Source organism: Dicentrarchus labrax, unplaced genomic scaffold (assembly GCF_905237075.1).
Source record: "Dicentrarchus labrax unplaced genomic scaffold, dlabrax2021, whole genome shotgun sequence".
NCBI classification, from domain to species: Eukaryota; Metazoa; Chordata; class Actinopteri; family Moronidae; genus Dicentrarchus; species Dicentrarchus labrax.
In genome coordinates this window covers 19,987,946-20,005,730 of record NW_026136719.1, presented here as the reverse complement: position 1 = coordinate 20,005,730, position 17,785 = coordinate 19,987,946, and the positions used below count along the sequence as shown (strand labels likewise).

The 17,785-nt window shown below is 40.4% G+C and overlaps 1 protein-coding gene across 2 annotated transcripts in view; it reads left to right on the top strand.

Moving 5' to 3' along the window:
* The window catches only part of kiaa1549lb (KIAA1549-like b), a 59,486-nt gene that overhangs the window by 19,836 nt on the left and 21,865 nt on the right, over positions 1-17,785 (top strand). For both annotated transcript variants that reach the window (XM_051380445.1, XM_051380446.1), the window contains exons 2-7: positions 4,651-5,016; positions 8,353-8,850; positions 8,989-9,104; positions 13,436-13,655; positions 13,981-14,114; positions 14,933-15,101. In XM_051380445.1, coding sequence (XP_051236405.1) covers positions 4,651-5,016; positions 8,353-8,850; positions 8,989-9,104; positions 13,436-13,655; positions 13,981-14,114; positions 14,933-15,101 — 1,503 coding nt within the window. The remainder of the gene's footprint in view (positions 1-4,650; positions 5,017-8,352; positions 8,851-8,988; positions 9,105-13,435; positions 13,656-13,980; positions 14,115-14,932; positions 15,102-17,785) is intronic.

The following is a 17,785-nucleotide window of genomic DNA, read 5'->3' as shown; positions in this document are numbered from 1 at the left end:
TCTGCTCACTATGTCTTTTTTTTGTTTGTAATTTTTTGATTGAATTTTGCTTGATTATGTTTTCTTAATTTTTCATATATTTGTTTTATTTGATTTTTTTGGGAGGTCAATTGTAGAAGCATTTGGCGTCTAATGACACGTCTTTTTTTTTTGATTTTTGGACTTTATGCTGTCTTATGTGCGTTCAAAGAAATCAATTTTTTTCATTTTTAAGAAGAAGAGGTTTTTTTTCCTCTTTCAAAACTTACAGTCTGGCTTTAAACAATTCCTGGAATTACACCACAAACTAATGATATGTTTCTTGGTTTTCTTGGCCTCAGACAAACATACTCTAACCTCCTTGTCAGGAGAAATAAATGAGTGAATGAGTGAATGAACATCTCTTTAATACCATGTACACGTCTCTGCGTGGTTGCAGGGTTAAGTGTCCGCTGGGCTGTGTTCCAGACAGCTGATGCATGTCTCAGCCTGCTGTGCTGTTTGCACCCTCTAAAATAAATAAATAAATAAAAAAGCATAGTGCTGTGTGTGACATCCTCCCTCCCATCCATACTGTCACCTCAGCAGTGCTTGGCAGCTATTTCACCCTCCTCCTCCTCCTGCCCAGCACAGACATGATGCCTCCGTACACAGACGAAAAAAACCACACAGGGTATGTGTGATGCACATGTTAGGATACTGTTTAAATCAAAATTCTTAACTCCACCTCCTCCACTGAAGCACTTATTTATAATTTCGATACAACAACAACAACAACAACAACAACAGCTCTAAGCAGTTGTATATGCTGCCGCCTTCAATAAACAGCCAAAACATAGGAGGGTTTCTTAAATTTGTTTCTTTGCTCCCAGGGTTCTATCCACCTCACTATTGAATTATACTCTCTTGTTTACCATTTTCTGTACATAAGAGAACAAAAACAGCTCAAAGCAAAGGGAGAAGCAGTGTATAATATGAGTGGAGCAGCGGGAGCCCTGGCAGTGTCAGGTCTGTGTCCTGGTAGCTCAAAGATAGCGCTGGCTGCAGAGGGAAAGAAATGAGTGTGGAAATGAGGTCTGTGGTTCGTGTGTGCTGGTTGCAGAAGGGTTTTGAGACAAGTCGGGATCATGTAGCAGTCTCTTTACTGAAGAAGTATACCAAAATCAATTATGTTATTGATCATACATGTTTGGAGTATAACTTTTTTACAGGAGGTTACCATCCCAGCTTTTCTTTCTTGCATATCTCAACTTGTTGACGCTATATGATGTCTTTTATGGCTGCAACCATGAATAATATCTTGTGCATAAGTATACACACTTCCCAAAGTTCCGACATATTTGGTAGATTTTGGAAAGATCAACACTATAATTGCAAATACAGTTCTGTGGGTTTGAACAATCAATGAACAACCATCGAGTTAGTGGTTTAACAGGCTAAAGAAAATGTTGGTTTGTTAAGCTTTTACTTGCTCACAGAGCAGTAAACATTTTAACAATATCAGAAATAGAAAAACAAAAACAAGAATCCATCTTAAAATTGCTTGTGGAACCAGTGTGTATTTTCTTGATGAATGATTAAAACAATTAATTATTTATCAAAACTACTACAACTACTTCAACAACTAACTTGACTTAAACAAACAAGCATTACACAATATTTGTTTATAGTAATGTGACATCATCTGTTAAGCTGCTTTCAAGACTAAAGCTTAAAAATATGAGGGAACATGAAAATAAATTCCTTTTTTGGAAAGGACCATCAGACTTGTAGACTGCAGGCACCGCAAATTCATCATTCAATCATTTTCTCATTCTTGCACCAGTCTTTTAACCCAACTGTTAGTCTTGGTGGGTCACTGCGACTTTCTTTTTCCACTTACAGCCCACCCTTTCTCATCACTCTCTGTCTCTATCACTATCTCCATTTATTTGTACACCATGTCCTCTCTCATTCATTGTTGAAATCCTCCCATATGCTCAGCTCAGTCAGAGCAGGTGGCAAACTACAGGTGGAACCCACACCTCCGCTCGTTCTGGCCTCCATCCCGTGCACCCAAATTCATGTTGCCACTGGACACACTAAGCAGGGGACGGAGGGGTGGCAGGAAGTTCTCTTTCATTTTGATCACCAGGTGGTTTGACTGACTGACCTTTCAGTGGCCTTGAAGCAGGATACATATCCTTTGTTATCTTAGAGCTCTTTTGTGAATACAGAAATACATTCCCTTTGTTTTGCTTTAAGAATGGATTAAGAATTGCAGCGTAGCAATTTCACTAATCATATTTTAGCACATTAGTGATTTATTGAAGAAAGGGAATTAAATGGGATCATTTATACAACATGAAGGGACTGTCTGCAGTTAATAAAATTCAAAGATGTATTTCTTTGAAAACAAATTATAAAAAATATTTTGCACATTCTCTGGGATATTGGTGACATTTAAGAAAGCATTCAGAGTGAGTGACCTGGATTTGTAGGTATTAGATTCTATTACACAGTGGTTGGCAAATATCTAAAGACAGAAAAAAAATTTCAGATGGCTTTACGGTGCCAGCTGTGTGAGAACATTTTGCCTTAGGCTGATGTAATTCAGAAAACATGAAACACTCAAGAGCCTCAGTAATTCCCACAGTATGCACTGGACAATTCTCACAATTCTACAGGTCATGTTCAATGTATTATTGCAAAACCAGACAATGGCTATGGGGGGAAATGATTTGTGAGTATTCTTTTGCAATCCAGGTTGCCCCTGAATTCAGTTTTGCTCCTGCTCATGCCCCTTTAACACTGAAGGAGTTGTACGTGAGTGCTAGCTGGATGCACTTCAGCAGGGGAAACATGATGAGGGGGTGGGAGGTGTGACAGGACTGCAAAGCTTTATAAATGGATAAAAGAACCCCTATATGGATGTGTTGAGGATGTGCGGAGAATAAAACGAGAGGAGAGGACAGGAGTAGATGAGAGACAACTCGACGTTGGCCGTCTTGGTGCATTAATCCCCTCCAGTATTTTTATCATAGTTACTCTAATATAAACCTTCATATCTCTCTTTCCCTTTCTGCCTTTTACTGAGGCATACTTTCTGCAAAGGCACAAACACTGTAACATGAGTCCATTGTGTGTTTTTAGAAGTAGTGTTATCTTAGCTATACTTGTGCACACAGCTGCCATCTCTTGAATAATTCTATTTGTTCCACTTTGAAGATTGTCTCTTTCTTTCTCCTTTGGGAATACATAAATGTCTGCCCTTGGTGTACTGTCTGTGACTATTAGAAAGATGTGTTTGCACCTCCAAACCTGGTGTGTGAGTAGTATTTGTGATTTGTTTTCACCTTGGCACATAGGTTAAAACGATTACCACTCAACAGTCAATTAAAACACCAGACTTGAAAATCTATGTATTATTTATTATAACTTTGACAGCGTATGTAACACCGTCAGAATTGATCATGACATCCCAGCCATCTGCAAATATGTACTGTTTGAGTCAGGCCTCTTACATGGTGATGTGACATACCTGGCTCTCTGTAATGGCTTCATCTGTCATGTTTAGAGAAGGTAATTCTGTGCTGACATGCAGACTGAATAAATATGCTCACTGCTGAGGCAATACGATTTTTCACGCTGCCAGTTAATAGGACAGAGCATCAACATGTCATTTTATACAGTTTTTTGGCTTATAGACTGCAGGAATTTGTTACCACTTTCTAATAAAGCACCCTTCATAATGGGTCGAATAAATCATTCACTAATGCTTTATAGATCAGCTCTGAGCCATTAACAAGAGCACCTTTAGTTTGCCAGGTTGTGAATTTGGCTTGTGTCTGTATCGTCCCCTAAAACAGTGGTTCCCAACCTTTTTCCTTCCTTGAGTTAACTGATGACTAAGTTACATATTATATTCAATGCATAACAATATATACTAATGTGAATACTGTATCCAAGATGAGTTTTCCACAGCTGCAGACTTTATGGATTGTTGAAAATGTATTTTATTAACAACTTACCCACCACTCAGAGAGGGTTTATCACAACTAGCACTAGTCTGATATACAGGCCAATATTAGCATATTGCAGATGTATGGCATTGATGGATATGTCGGCTGATAAGTACAGAGAAATTGCATTACAGAAATGCCAAACTTGGTTTGAGGTCATTTGGAAACAGTGTCACTATAGATAGCACTGGAATAGATTAATTAATAGATTTTTCATTTGTAAAATGTCTAAGTTAGCTTAGCTTAGTTTGTAATAAAAAAAAGAAAAAAAATCCAAGGGATCCATATCAAGATGTTTGTTTATGTTATGTGTTTTTGTAAAAAAACAAAACAAAAGAAATTTACTTAAAGACGATATATCGTTTTTTGAAACTCCCAAATATTAAAATTGGCCTGAAAAATCCCAAAAGTTGTTTTTAATAATGTTTTATAACTGATCTATCAAGGATTAGTTAGGATTAGTAGGGTGGTTTATGAATTATGAAAAAAGCCATTACTTGCAACTTATAAACACTTGAAGAGTTCCTTGTAAGTGTTTTGACATTTATTCGAGCATTTCAATGGACCCACTTGGAAAATAATTTAATTATAGCGTCAGCTTTAAAAGTAGGTCTTTGTTAGTATGATTACCAATATTAACTTTCTTTGTTGTCATGTTGTCTGTTACCAGAAAAACCCACCTATGATGCCTCTGGCTCCTCCTCTTTACCGAGCGACCCCGGAGTCACAGCTGCTCCTGCTCATCCATTGGCTGACCTGTCGGTGGCGGGGGAGGTGCCTTTCTCAGTCGTCCATTCAGATGGTGACTCAGAGTCTGAGGGTGAAGGCTTATCTGGGCAGCCTGCCTTTTCTTCTGTCTTAACCGTCATGGCAGGAACTGTCAAACATCCGGTGAGCCTTGATCAAAGTAGAACCTCACCGACTATCACCAGGGTCGAGACACACACCACCCAATGGCCTTCACATAGTTCCAGCCTGGGCTCAGAGATGTCCTCCTCATCGTCTGCGGGAGACAGGATCCTTCCCGCCAGCTCAGGTCTGACTTCTAACATGTCTCACCAACATACCACACCCCCTCAGACTGTTACCATGGCATCGACTGTTTCTAGGCCATCACTTGTGTCTTTTATGGATGGAAACAGGAATGTCTCATTGTTTTCATCATTAACGGTATCATCTTCTTTATTGTCATCATCAGTGTCTCCATCAGCTCCATCCACGTCCTCTGTGTTACCATCTGTAGTGTCTCTATTCTATCCACCATCTTTCTCTGAGTGGACAAACAAAGCTGCTTCTTCATCTCAAAGTCAAAGGATTGTATCCAGCCATGCCCCTCAGGCAAAAACAGCAATATTATCACCAGCAGGGTCTCTGGGTTGGATAGACAGTCTGCAAAGAACAAAAACCAAACCATCACACTTTCCAAGTACAACCAGCATTGAAAAGAGCAACAAAGTGACAAAACACTCATTGCACTCATCAGCAGATAAAATCCATGGAGCAAGTGGAACCTACATGATTGGTGTAAGTACAAAAGTAATAAAGACACCAGCAACCAGCACATATGCATCATATTCTACTCCTAAGAATGGACAAACTCTTTTAAAGAATTTATACGGACCCACTCAAACCCAGAACCCAGGTATGAACTCTGTATCAGCCAATAATCTTGACGTTAGCACCTCATTTCCTCCCAATCAAGAGCGTCAAGCTGTTCAAAGGCAGCAGGGAGTTTTACAAAATCCCACATCAGCACTGCTGTCTGCCAATCCTAAAGGCTATTCAGTTTCTAGTCATGTCACACAGCAGATGTTAAATCCAACAGCATATGCAGAAAAGAAAAACAAGACAGCTGTAGATAGTCAGACTTTTGTTCACAAAAGTGATGTAATCAAGTCACATGCTGTAAATCCAACTGTATCGCTGGCAATGAAGTTCAGACCCACTGGATCTTTTTTTACAGTTTCCTCCCGGTCTCCACCAGGTAAAACATCTCTCTCTGAAACTGCAATCACTAAGCTAACACCTATCCACTCTGGCATGGTGTCCTCAGAGCTTGCATCTAATCCTAGTGATTTACTGATGGCAACGGGTCACGGCAGCCCCAGAGTTCCTGCCATCAATATAAATTACAACCAGAGAGAGATAGCAGAAGCAGAGCTCAAATCTATTTCCGCTCAAGCACACCCGAATAACTCACTTTCACTCACACAGCTGAGGCCGGAGTCCACCACTGGTTCCATCCTCAGTGTGTTTGCCAGGACAAGCATAACCTCCTCCACATCAGAGTCAGATTCACTTCATTTGCCCAGTAATGGAGTCATAAACGTTCAAGAATTTGTAACACAAACAGGGTCTCCCAAGGGTATAACTCAGGAGCCTACAGCATGGTTGACGCCAAAAATGTCAATTCCCTCCAACAGTAGGACAATGTCTCTTCCTGGTTCAGCGTTGTCAACTAGGTTAGCAAAGGATATAAATGATAAAACCATGTATGACAGTCTTTCACACCCCACTCGGCCTACATACGTATTACCCTTGCTTCTCAGCCACAGCCCAAACCACAACATCACTGATCACAGCATTGGCCTGTCTGCTAATGGTGAGGTTAATTTTGCAGACCAACCCAAAGCATCATTAACATCCCTAATTACACCCACACAAAGACCTTTTCAAACAAGATCTTTACTTACTTTCCCCCACAAGTTTTATACAACCCCCAATAAATCTCACCAGACAGTGTCCTCGGCTGAAATATCTGCTCATATCATAAAATCTGAGAGAGCTGGTCGCAGTATAACTTCAACCTTTGCGGTGGAAACAAATGCAAGAAACAGTGAAATATCACCAGCCTTCGATGTTCACTTGGCACATGGAAAGTGGCCTGCTGATAGCTTCCACAGAAACACTGCAAAGAGTTCAGATTCGCCTTTATTTGATGGAAATGAAAAGTCAACTCTAATCAGAGACACTGTGTTTTACAAGCAGGGTGTTCGATCAGGGAAGTTCACAACAGAGTTTCCCTCTTTCATGACTACAAAAGAGTTCTTTATATTGAATAAAGGCTCTGAAGATTCTGGAAAAGGATCTTCCACTGAAATCCCTTTTTCTCCAGTAACCTTTGATCCTGCATTAGAAACCCTGAAAAGTCTTTCTCATAAAGATGATGTGACACTCAGTTCCCGTTTTGAACAGTCTACTCTTTCCTCCTGGTCAGAAATCATCCTAACACCGAGGACAAACTCTACTTCTCGCTCTCAGGAACCAATCAACAGTTTGACAAGCAATAAATCAAATTTTTATTTAGGTAGACAAACAACCATTCCCTCCACTGCTTCCTCTGCTGCAACTACTTCCTCCAGTGATGGACAAAACAGCAGTGAACCATTTAGTGCTATTTTCAGCTTTGGCACAAAAATAATGGCACCGTATACAAAGTGGGAAGCCACCAAGCCTGCGCCTTTTCAAAGCACTGCCTCTGAATTAGAAAATACATCTATTGGCTTTGATAGGGCAAATTCTAATTTACAAGCAGATGGACCATCATATGAACATCCAAAGCTGGAAGACAGACAAGAGCATAATGTACATATATTGAATTCAACTGATCCAACTGTAGTCACCAGCAATTCCTATTCACTTTATCCAACTGTTGGAGAGCATCCATTTTTTACATATGTTAAAGGCACATCAGCAGATAAAGAACAGAGTCTGAATTTGTCTGCACCTAATCTCATATCGGCTGTGCCTGTGAATGTACAGCGAGGAGCCACTTTAAACACTGCTGCATGGGGTTCAGATGGTAATCTGCCCCTCTTTCACATAACTACTGAGTCTGTACCATCTTCACAAGCTTCTTCTCTTGCATTGGTGTATGAGAGCAAGCACAGCCCCCCTCTGGCAGATGTCGACTCTCCTGAATCTGCATTTGCTACTTCTGTCACACTTTCAAACAACCCTGCACTCAGTTTCAACAACAACACAACTGATAAGACACTGGGGGGGTTTGCCCTACCAACAGAGCTAGAGCCATCATCTTCTTTATTTCATTCATCATCATCTTCAGAGACTTCACCACTGTCATACAGTAGTATCAAAGCTTCTCAGTTATCCTTACATATGAAACCCTCCACTCCAGTGTCTTATAAAGCTTCATCAGCCTCATCGTCTTCTTCATCACTGTCATCATCAACATTACATTCAGATGGTATGACATTATCAATGAAACTGATCTTGTACCCAGGCACTGCATCATCATCTGTGTCTGTAAAAGCTGTACCAGCCACATTTCCAACCTCATCACCAAGTCTGTCCTCATTAATAGATTCTGATCGCTCAGAGGTAGTGACTGAGACGTTTGTTGTTTTTACAGAGACAGGGACAGATGAGTTAACCACTGGAACATCCAGAGCAGTTGCGCTCACTTTCCCCAAAGAAAAAGTGGCCAGTCTAGCCCCCTCTCAATCAGTCAGAATTACCCTTTCTGCTGGGCCCACCGAGAGGACATCTCAGGTATCACCTCTGCCCCCTCGAGAGGACACCACAACAGCCTCTGTCAAGCTTACCACCACAACTGTAGCTTCAACCACCAAAACTAAAGACCCCACCACTACCACGCCTTTCCTAAGAGTCACCACCGGAACCACACAGTCTACCACGACTACCATACCACAGCTCACACCTGTGACCAGGAGAACAACGACCACTACAACCGCCAGGTCTCAAACCAGCAGGAGAACATTCACACCACCTGTCCCCAGAACGAGCCCTCCCAGGGGGACCAGCACAGTCTTTATTTCGCCTTTTACCACCACCACAGAGGCTCCACCACAACAGTGCAACATTACAGAGAGATTATGGGTGAAAACAGGTAAACAATTCCTTTGCCACATTCTTAAAAAAATTATGAAACTTGGTTATTTCTCTAATATGTTTTGTCTGGTGTCTGTCTTGGTTTCTTCCTTTTTTTGTCTGTTTGTCTCTCTCTCTGTCTCCATATCTCTCTTAGTTGTTTCCATCTATGTGAGAAGAAACAGACTGGACAGCATACAGAGGCAGAACCTGCGAAGGGGACTAAGTCAGGGCCTCCGAAAAGCTCTGAATGATAGTTCAGCCCAGGCTCAGGTCAGACTGTTATCAGTTCTCTAAATTAGTCAACGAACACAGCTGTTATACACTTTACATTCATTTATAGACTCAAATATACCCTGTGGGTTTTTATAAACAATCATTGTGACTTTCTCTGGTTCTCAACAAAACACATTGTGTTCATGAGGCTTAATAAACTCGTTGAATGCATTACCTTCTGTATGAAACATTTGTAAAGCCAATATTTTGGAAGAATTTAAAACTTGCATGGTTTACATCCATGTTTGCTTGCTTGGCAGCTTCTTTTCCTTGCTTTTGTTGCTACATTTCTTAGTATGTTACCACCAACAACTGTTAAAAGTGGAATAAAATGAAACCATTGGCAGGACTGTGTATTACATCACATCACATCTGTGCACATGCACATGGGTGTACTTCCAAAACAGGGACCTACTCTTAAAAACATTGCTCCATAGCACTACTAGTGGTGAAAAACTCCACAAGGTATCTTTAAGTTCACTTCACAAATATATGAAATGGTATAGCTGTGAAAAATCAATTGATACAGGAAGTTCTCACATCTTTTTTGATACTGATAATGTCACAAAAGCGATTTTAAGATAAAGGACTTATCTTAATCTGAAGGCTGATTTGGAGCAGCATGCTTGGTTTATATACAGAAAGTATTGTATTTTCTTACTGGTCAGTAAGTGAATTCCACACATCTGTTTTATGTCTACAGCATTGACTAGCAGGAATACACACAGACTGAACAGCTGTAGCAAGTTTCCTACAATTTAAAAACAACCCATGTCACCTAAAGTAGGGTTAGAATGATGAACTAATTAATTCAGAAAGTGAAAAAAAGGTTTTGTTAACCTTGTTTTCAGTAGTGCCACTGAAGTCTGCTAGAACTCTCTTTTACAAAACCAAACTTGATCTTGCACTCAGGCTAAATAATCAAACAATCTTCTAACACTGGTGAACAATAAATGCTTCCTAATTGCACCCTCACAAGAAATCTGGAGGTTCATTACTGTGAAGTGAATTAGACACTTATACCAAGGACCCTCATGTAGGCTATGTGAGAAGAGATGAGGACTAATATAGAAATTAGGTTGACTGAATCTGTCCCAGAAGGCAGTGGGGGATGTCACATATTTGAGTAACTGTACCAACACGATGTAGATTAGGACTGTAGCCCTGCTGTCGAAAAGAACTGTTGCTCCAATTCTCCCGTATTTACAAGAAATAGGCTTTTATTTACAAGCACAGATTTTACAGAATCAGTCTACACTTCACCAAAAGGCAGTCTTACCATAGGAGTGGAGACACCATATATGGTTTAACAAAAACTCAGGATGAAACCAATCCCAGCATTTCCCCTGAAATAATGACACAAACAGATCCAGTGCACACACAATGATCTTTATGTCTGAGGATTAGCCATTTGTGGTACCAATCATGGTTCCCACTGTGCCAAAACCATTATTTCTCTCCTATAAGCCTCTAATACCTCCGCTCAGTGTGACTTTGTATCAGGAGCACCTCTTGGCTTTGAGAAGCTAAAAGCTAAAATTCAGTCAGTGAGAAGTAGAAATGTGTTTTTGAGTCAGTATGTGAGTGCTCGTATGTAAAAACAGAGAGATAAAGACCTCCTCTGGGAATGATGAAAGCTAGTTGGTAAAGGGCTGTCTGTTTTCTGTGCATACATTTGACATGACAAAAAATGGGATAGAATTAGATTTGGTTGTAAAAAACAGTTTGCAGTAAATGGAAATGAAGCAGCAATGGGATTCCTTCCCTAAAAAAAATACATCTCCTCCCAGTCTCCAGTGGGTTGGAGTGCCTTTAGAGTGTTGCAATTTTGAGCAAGTGTTGTGTGTGCATGTTTCTGTTTGTGCGCGTGTTTACTTGTTTAACTGCAACCCTGTGAAATGAAGGTGTGTTGTATTTCTCAATGTGGAAGTATCAGATAATTGAGAGTGAGGCCTATGTATTTGTCCTGCCCATGTGAAGGTCAATGCTCTCACATGTTCACTCTCTCTCTCTGTCTTTGTGTGGTCTCTGGAGGTGTCTTGCTTCAGTGCACTCCTGTCACCCATTTTAACATTGCTTGGGTTCCTTTCAGCCGCACTGCTCTCTCATCCAATGGGAAGCAAGCTGTTGGCAAGGGAAATTGCTTCTGTGTTTAATTATAGGTTATAAATGGTTGGGAGGAGAGCGATGTGCTGTGCTGATGCTAAAAAGATGATGAGAAATAGACTAAATGAATTGAGCCACAAGACTAAAAACATTTGGAACCTCTAGAAAAAGATAAAAGTAAACTATTTGTGTGTCTTGTAGTTAGGGCTCTCCAGTGACTTGAAACTTTTTATAAAACGACTGAGATCCGTTGGGTTAATCTTTTGGCAGTCTTTCACCCTCTTCGAGATAAAAGTTAGTGGGTGTGTTACCAATCTCTGGCTTGCTCGAAATGCAATCTCTTAATAACACTTTCACATGAGTGAAGCCTGAGAGGATGGAGTGATAATAAAGGGCTCTTTTCACAGAGCTGGTAACAAGGCTGAATTGTGAGGAGGCAGAATGGTGACTCTCAGCTACACAGACTCTAGGCTCTCAGTGCTTTGGCCCGTGGATCTCCTTGTCAGCGCAAGCTTTCAGATGGGTTTAGATTACAGACCTGAATGGTTTCACTTCATCTACGTGAGCCCCTAGTTTCGCCACTTCTGTCATCATTGCCTTTCCGGTATGTACAGTTCACCAAAAAGTCAAACTCTTCCTGAAACACGTGTATATTTGTCATGCGTCATGACACACAGTAATGCAAACACACAGATTTCACCTGTGTTTTTGTGAGAACGAGAACACAGTGATACCTGGCCTCTAGGGTTTGAAGTGAAGGAACATAAGCCTCTTTGTCCCAAATTCCCTATTTAACAGTCTCTCCCATGTCTTGCCCATCTTTACTCTCTTCCTAGCAGCCCTTCAGTCCCTCTCCCCACATATCAGTATTCCATAATCACTCTCTCCTGTTGCTCATTAGTGAGTGGTTGGAATACACTCTTAAGTGCTCCATCCAATCCAATGCAGTTCAATATCTTGTCATTCAGCTCACTTGCTAATATGACTGATTGACACTATCTTCTGATCCTGCCTAAAGAACCATACCACGAATAGGTTTTTGCCGATTAACTATGAATATTTTACATCACAGCCGACCATTTTTCAAAGCCTACAATTTTCGATTGACGTACAGTACTGCTATAGCTTCCATGCAGTGGATAGTTTCTTTTCATTTCAGGATGGTATGAAAATAAACTTGAAACTTGCTTCAGATAGGCCTTTTCACAGCAGACGTTTTGACTTTTCATAGTAGGAAAAGCACAGGTATTCCTAAAACCATTGACAATGGCTACATACTGTTTATGTGACAATGTGACAGTGAGCTAGCATGCACAATACAAAGACCCCAAAACTGAAGCAGCTAAATGGAATTCAGCCATCACTGATTTTATTATTTACTTACATTTTATTTTACTTAATGACTTTGACATAGGAAATAAAGTAAAGAAGGTAACAGGTTCTCTCTGTTCATGGAATACCTGTTTTAAGCAATGTTCAAGTGTTTGCAAGTGATTTTCGTACTGTACTGTCGAATACCGATAATAACCTGAGGTCGTCTGAAACCTAGATGATCACTCTAAAAACCAAAACGGTTGGTAGTATGATGGATACTACGAGACAGAATTTGTCACCTGTCAGAGACTTTATCATGCCGATTATACAGAGGCAGCTGTCACTACCTGTGCTTGTATTGTGGGTAATGCAACTCAAGCGCAATTATGCAATAGTTTTATGTTAAGATTGGATGTACACTATTTTTGCATCAGTGTGCTGAAGTACCTCTTTTATCTCACAGGGACTATAGTAGTAGACCCAGAACTTTGTAAGGAGGACATAGACTAGGACTTTATTCTCTTCTTAGTGTGCTTTTATATTGTTTGGATGTTTTTAACAGTTTGTATAGTAGTATAGTAATATAGTAGTTTTATTTTGTTTTTAACTATTGTTTTATTTGGTATTTATTTCCTATGATTTGGTAATCAGCATAGGTTGGTTTGAACTGAAAGTTTTACTTTTGTTTTCCTGTCTGGTTATTTCACCTTAAGTGGATTTTTAGAAAATGTACTTTTTTCTAACGTAACTTTTTAACTTTTTGCTGACCTCGAGTGGTTTAACTTCTCATCTTGCTGTAGTGATGTAAAATTGCTCCAAAGGTTACTCTTTAATATTTCCCTCTCAGGTATAAGATCTTTATGGCTCTTCAGAGACATCTAATTCTCTTCTCTACTTTACCCTTCCAGGTGGAGACAGTATTTGGTTCTCCCAACATGACAGTGGCTTATCACGTGACTGGAGGGGACATTGTTTACCCTCCCTCTGTTGTGCTGGAAGGCTTGGACTCCTATGGTCGTGATAAGCTGATTGCAGACCTACGACAGTACCTCCCCATGGTTACAGCCCTGCCCCTCCCAGTTGCATCATGGAGATCCAGCCCAGCCACTGGCTTCCAGCTGAAAACAGGTCAGCAAGTGTTCAGTCAGGATGAAAGCAAAAAAAAGATCAGCTTAGTACTTACTGTTATTTGTTCCTGCTGTTGTTGTACTGTTGTTGTGCACTGGAGAAATGTCTGTGAAAACTAGGTTTGAGTGGTAAAAAATAAAATAAATACCACATCAGAGTTGGAAATGACAATATTGCATGTCAGAATTTAGGTACATTAGAGCTATAATATTCTCAGTGTTCCCAACACTGACAAAGATAGCAAAACACAATTTTGCAACATCCTGAAGAATAATAGCTCAGCTAGTGTACAGTTTTATGAGTTCATTTTGTTTTTATGTTCCAGTGCTGCAGTTTGTGGGAGCAGGTGATGATCCGCGGTCCTGTAGGTTCTCTCAAATGATGGAACAGAGGCTTGAGAAGGTGTTTGCTGAAGCGCAGGTCAAAGTGCTCAAAACAAACAGCAGACTCTCTGTTCAGGTACTGTGGTGTAACAGTTGTGTTGCACTCCTACTACTCTGTAGGTGTTCTCTTTACTGTTATAGCGGTAATACTGTTTTTTTTTTAACATAGGGCCAGTGTTGAAACTTTTGCAGTGTAGTGTTCTGGTATCATTGTACTCAAATAGATCAAAACAATTTGATGTCACCTTTTATGTCAATATAAAGAGAACCATCCACCAACCCAAGAAGTTAGATAAATGGTGTATACAGCTACAGTTAACTAAACATTTTTTGCAGCATATTAGAATGGATGTGTCTTTAGCAGTTTTGTCCCCTGTTGCACATCAATGTTACCATGTGGTGGAGGTGATTTGGCAGCTACAAACAGATGCAAACTGTGTGCAATTTGTGCAAAATTGTCCCTTAGTGTACCAGGCTTTGCCTTTTCAACAAGAGCTGCTTCTGAGATACAAATTAATTATGTTTAGGGAGGCAATGTTTGTATTAATTTTAATGAGCTGCCACATTAAAGTGCACCCTATATTAAAGCTAATTTGATGGTTATGCATGGATGAAGTACTACAATATTTTTGCACTCTTTCATGCTTTGCCAATTTCCCAGCCGTTGTGCTTCTTGACAATTTTCATATTTGTTGATCCAATGACAATAATTAATTCTTTGATGTTTGTCATCTCTACTATGTCATTTTTCTCCACAGGATTTGTACTAATCTTTTAGATGTGCTCATTACAGTAATGTAATCCCAAGAATTTTATGTGGATATACTTATATAAATGTTTTTTCCTGTGCCCTCCTTGTGCTCTATGTCTGTATTCTTCCTTTTTTTTGCCCAGATGCTGAGTGTCTCCCAGGCAGTAGCATCTCCTGCTGTGTCACTGGTCTACACTGTGAGGAATGGGACTGTCTACCTTAATGGCACCACTGCCTCAAACCTCCTTGGTCAGCTGTCAGCTGAGCTGGTGGGCTACTTCCTCTTCTATCCACCACTTATTATTGCTGAGCGTAAGTTACAATTTGCATTCAAAAATATGTCTGTTAGTCATGAGTAATTCAACAGCCTTACAAGAGGAGACACTAGAAGTAGTTCTTGTGTTCTCTTGGGAATGATTTAGACAGTGCTGAAACCTACAAGAACTTCTATATAAACTTTTCAGACTGTGTCTTACAAAGCATGCTGGTCTCTCATCTTTGGTTCTAGACCTTTGGACAAAGAACTGATATATTGATTCACTATACTAGTAGAAATTAGGATTCGATCTGACCTTAAAAACTGCAGTTGATTAAATGTAGTGAAAGTGGCTGTGTCCTGAGCATTTTTTGCATTCACATGGAGCAGACTATCTCAGAAGATCTATCTGGGCAGTGGTAGAATGCTAGAATCCAATTGCTAGGCCTGACTGACGTCCAGTTTCTCAGTAATTGGATGTTTGTGACTGTTACGCTGCTTTTACGATCACAGTTGTGTTTTAATGATTGAGTCACTTAAAGATAGTTGATGCAAAGACACAACTAACATGCCTTTCATCTTAGCCTCCTTTGAGGGCATACACAGCCTAGCGCTCCATCTGTGTTAGAGTTGTACTCAGACAAAAACAAATGAAGAGTGACAGGGAATCAGCGGGAGCCTAAACAGTAATCTTAGTGGAGTCCCTGTGTGCAGCCTGTTTCCATCCCCAGTGTAACTGGCGAATGATATGTAAACTGCTCAGTAGAGGCAGATATGGCAGATGCCAAGCTCTGAGATATAATGAGATATCATCTTTATGGTACTTTATTGATCCTTGAGATTGAGAGATTCACTGTTTCGCTTGACCTCGTTTACAGTAATTTCAGACTATAGGTTCAGCAAAAGAACTGGGCAGCTGCAGCTTATAGAGGCTTTAAAGCTCCTTTTACATACACAGTTTCACCCAGAAATCACCTGGAAAAAACAGGCTGAATGTCTAACAGGAAGAAGACTTCACATTGTGGATTTATGTTAGTGTCAACAAATACATCTTCCTTCATGTACCCTAAAGTCAACATGTCATGTGTAATGCATTTTACTTGAAAACCTAACAGATAGCAGCCAATAGCAAGGTAAACGATCTTCCCTATTCAGCAGCAGTCTATCTCACGCTTGTCTGATGAAACAGATACGTTCTTATATTCAATCAATACAGGTGTCTGTATCAGGTTGCAAGAGCAAAAGGCGACCCAAAGCATTTTTTTACGCTTCAAGTCTATTTTCAACTACAGTGGTTGTGTGTTGGGCTCTCAGTGCTGCCAGAACACAGGTGACCTGCACTCAATACTGAACGCATCCTGTGTAGACAATGACAGAGGACTGAACTGCTGTTTTTCTAATGTGCTGCTCACAATATGCCTCCTGTGTATACATGGTGTTATCGGTTATACGGGCAAAATGGGCCTCAGTGTCTTGCACAATGTAATCGTGTGTAACCAAACCTCTGTCTTATCAAGCTCAAGGAGGTCAAGGAGACTTTGGATTGTCTGTGGATCTGAAGAGGCCCACGCCTGGAAATTGCACTTTTGGTTAGGTTTCTGTTTGAGCAGAAATAAGTGGCTGGCTTAATTTTAGTGGTTCCCAACCAGCAGCAGTGCTTTGAATGTCTCCAGACTTTGGTCGGTTTGACGAGACACAGCTTTGGCTATGCAAGATCAGGCTCAGGGTTACAGCAGACCTTATGCTTGAACCAGGATTTAAGCCAGGGGCTTCCCTGTATTACCATGTAGCAGAACTCATTCTTGAAAGCACCTTTTTAAACTTTACTGTTCTCTTTGCTGAATTTAGTGGGTTAAATGGATCTTCTTACCTCCCAGAGCGTATCTGGCCAGGCTATTTTTAGCAAAATTTTAAACCAAAAGTTCATGGTGAGTCAAGTGCTTTTGGATTATGTTAGATTATATCTATCTACATGGAAAGACACACACTGTTTCCCAATTTAGGGGCTTGTGTGTCCCTTGCAAGATGTGAAAGCCAGGCTGAAACTGTGATTCCCTCCTCAATTAGACATCTTTTTGCCTGGCCTCCACTATTTACCTCATGCTTTGTCATTGGTCCAGATGTTATGTACTGTATTTACACGTGACTGATGACCAACTGAAACCAATACCTGAAAAATAAGACCTAAGCATGTAGAATTTCCCTACTTTACTAGATGATATGGACAACCTCAATGTACCATTACATTATTGACCAGCTTGCAATGGATTACAGGATACTGAGGGCCACAGAACACACTGATATATACCACTTGGAGGTTGTTTTCTCCAAATTGAGAAAATGAAGGTTGCCTTTCTAAACCTTAAATACGGGAGCCTTTGGTGTGATTATGACTAAACCAAAAACAAACAAATTCTCGGCTTGCATCACTTAAAGGGGAACTTGGCAACACTAGCCATTTCATCGTTGGTTTTCACTTTTGACGTTGCATGTTTTCTCAACAAGCTCCCCCTACAGCTCTGGGACGTATATTTCAAAACACTGTCATAAAAAAACTCACTTGCGGCACCCTCCTCCCCCTTTCTACCGCTGCTGATGTGCATTTGTTGCCGGGCAACTTTTTCGTGTGGAGCAATGTCTACCGAGGTGGGTAATACATTCATCGTCGCTTGTTCTTATAGCCACCGTGGCTAACCGGTATTGAGGGGGGCGTGTGCATTTATGTGGAATTGCCGTAAAG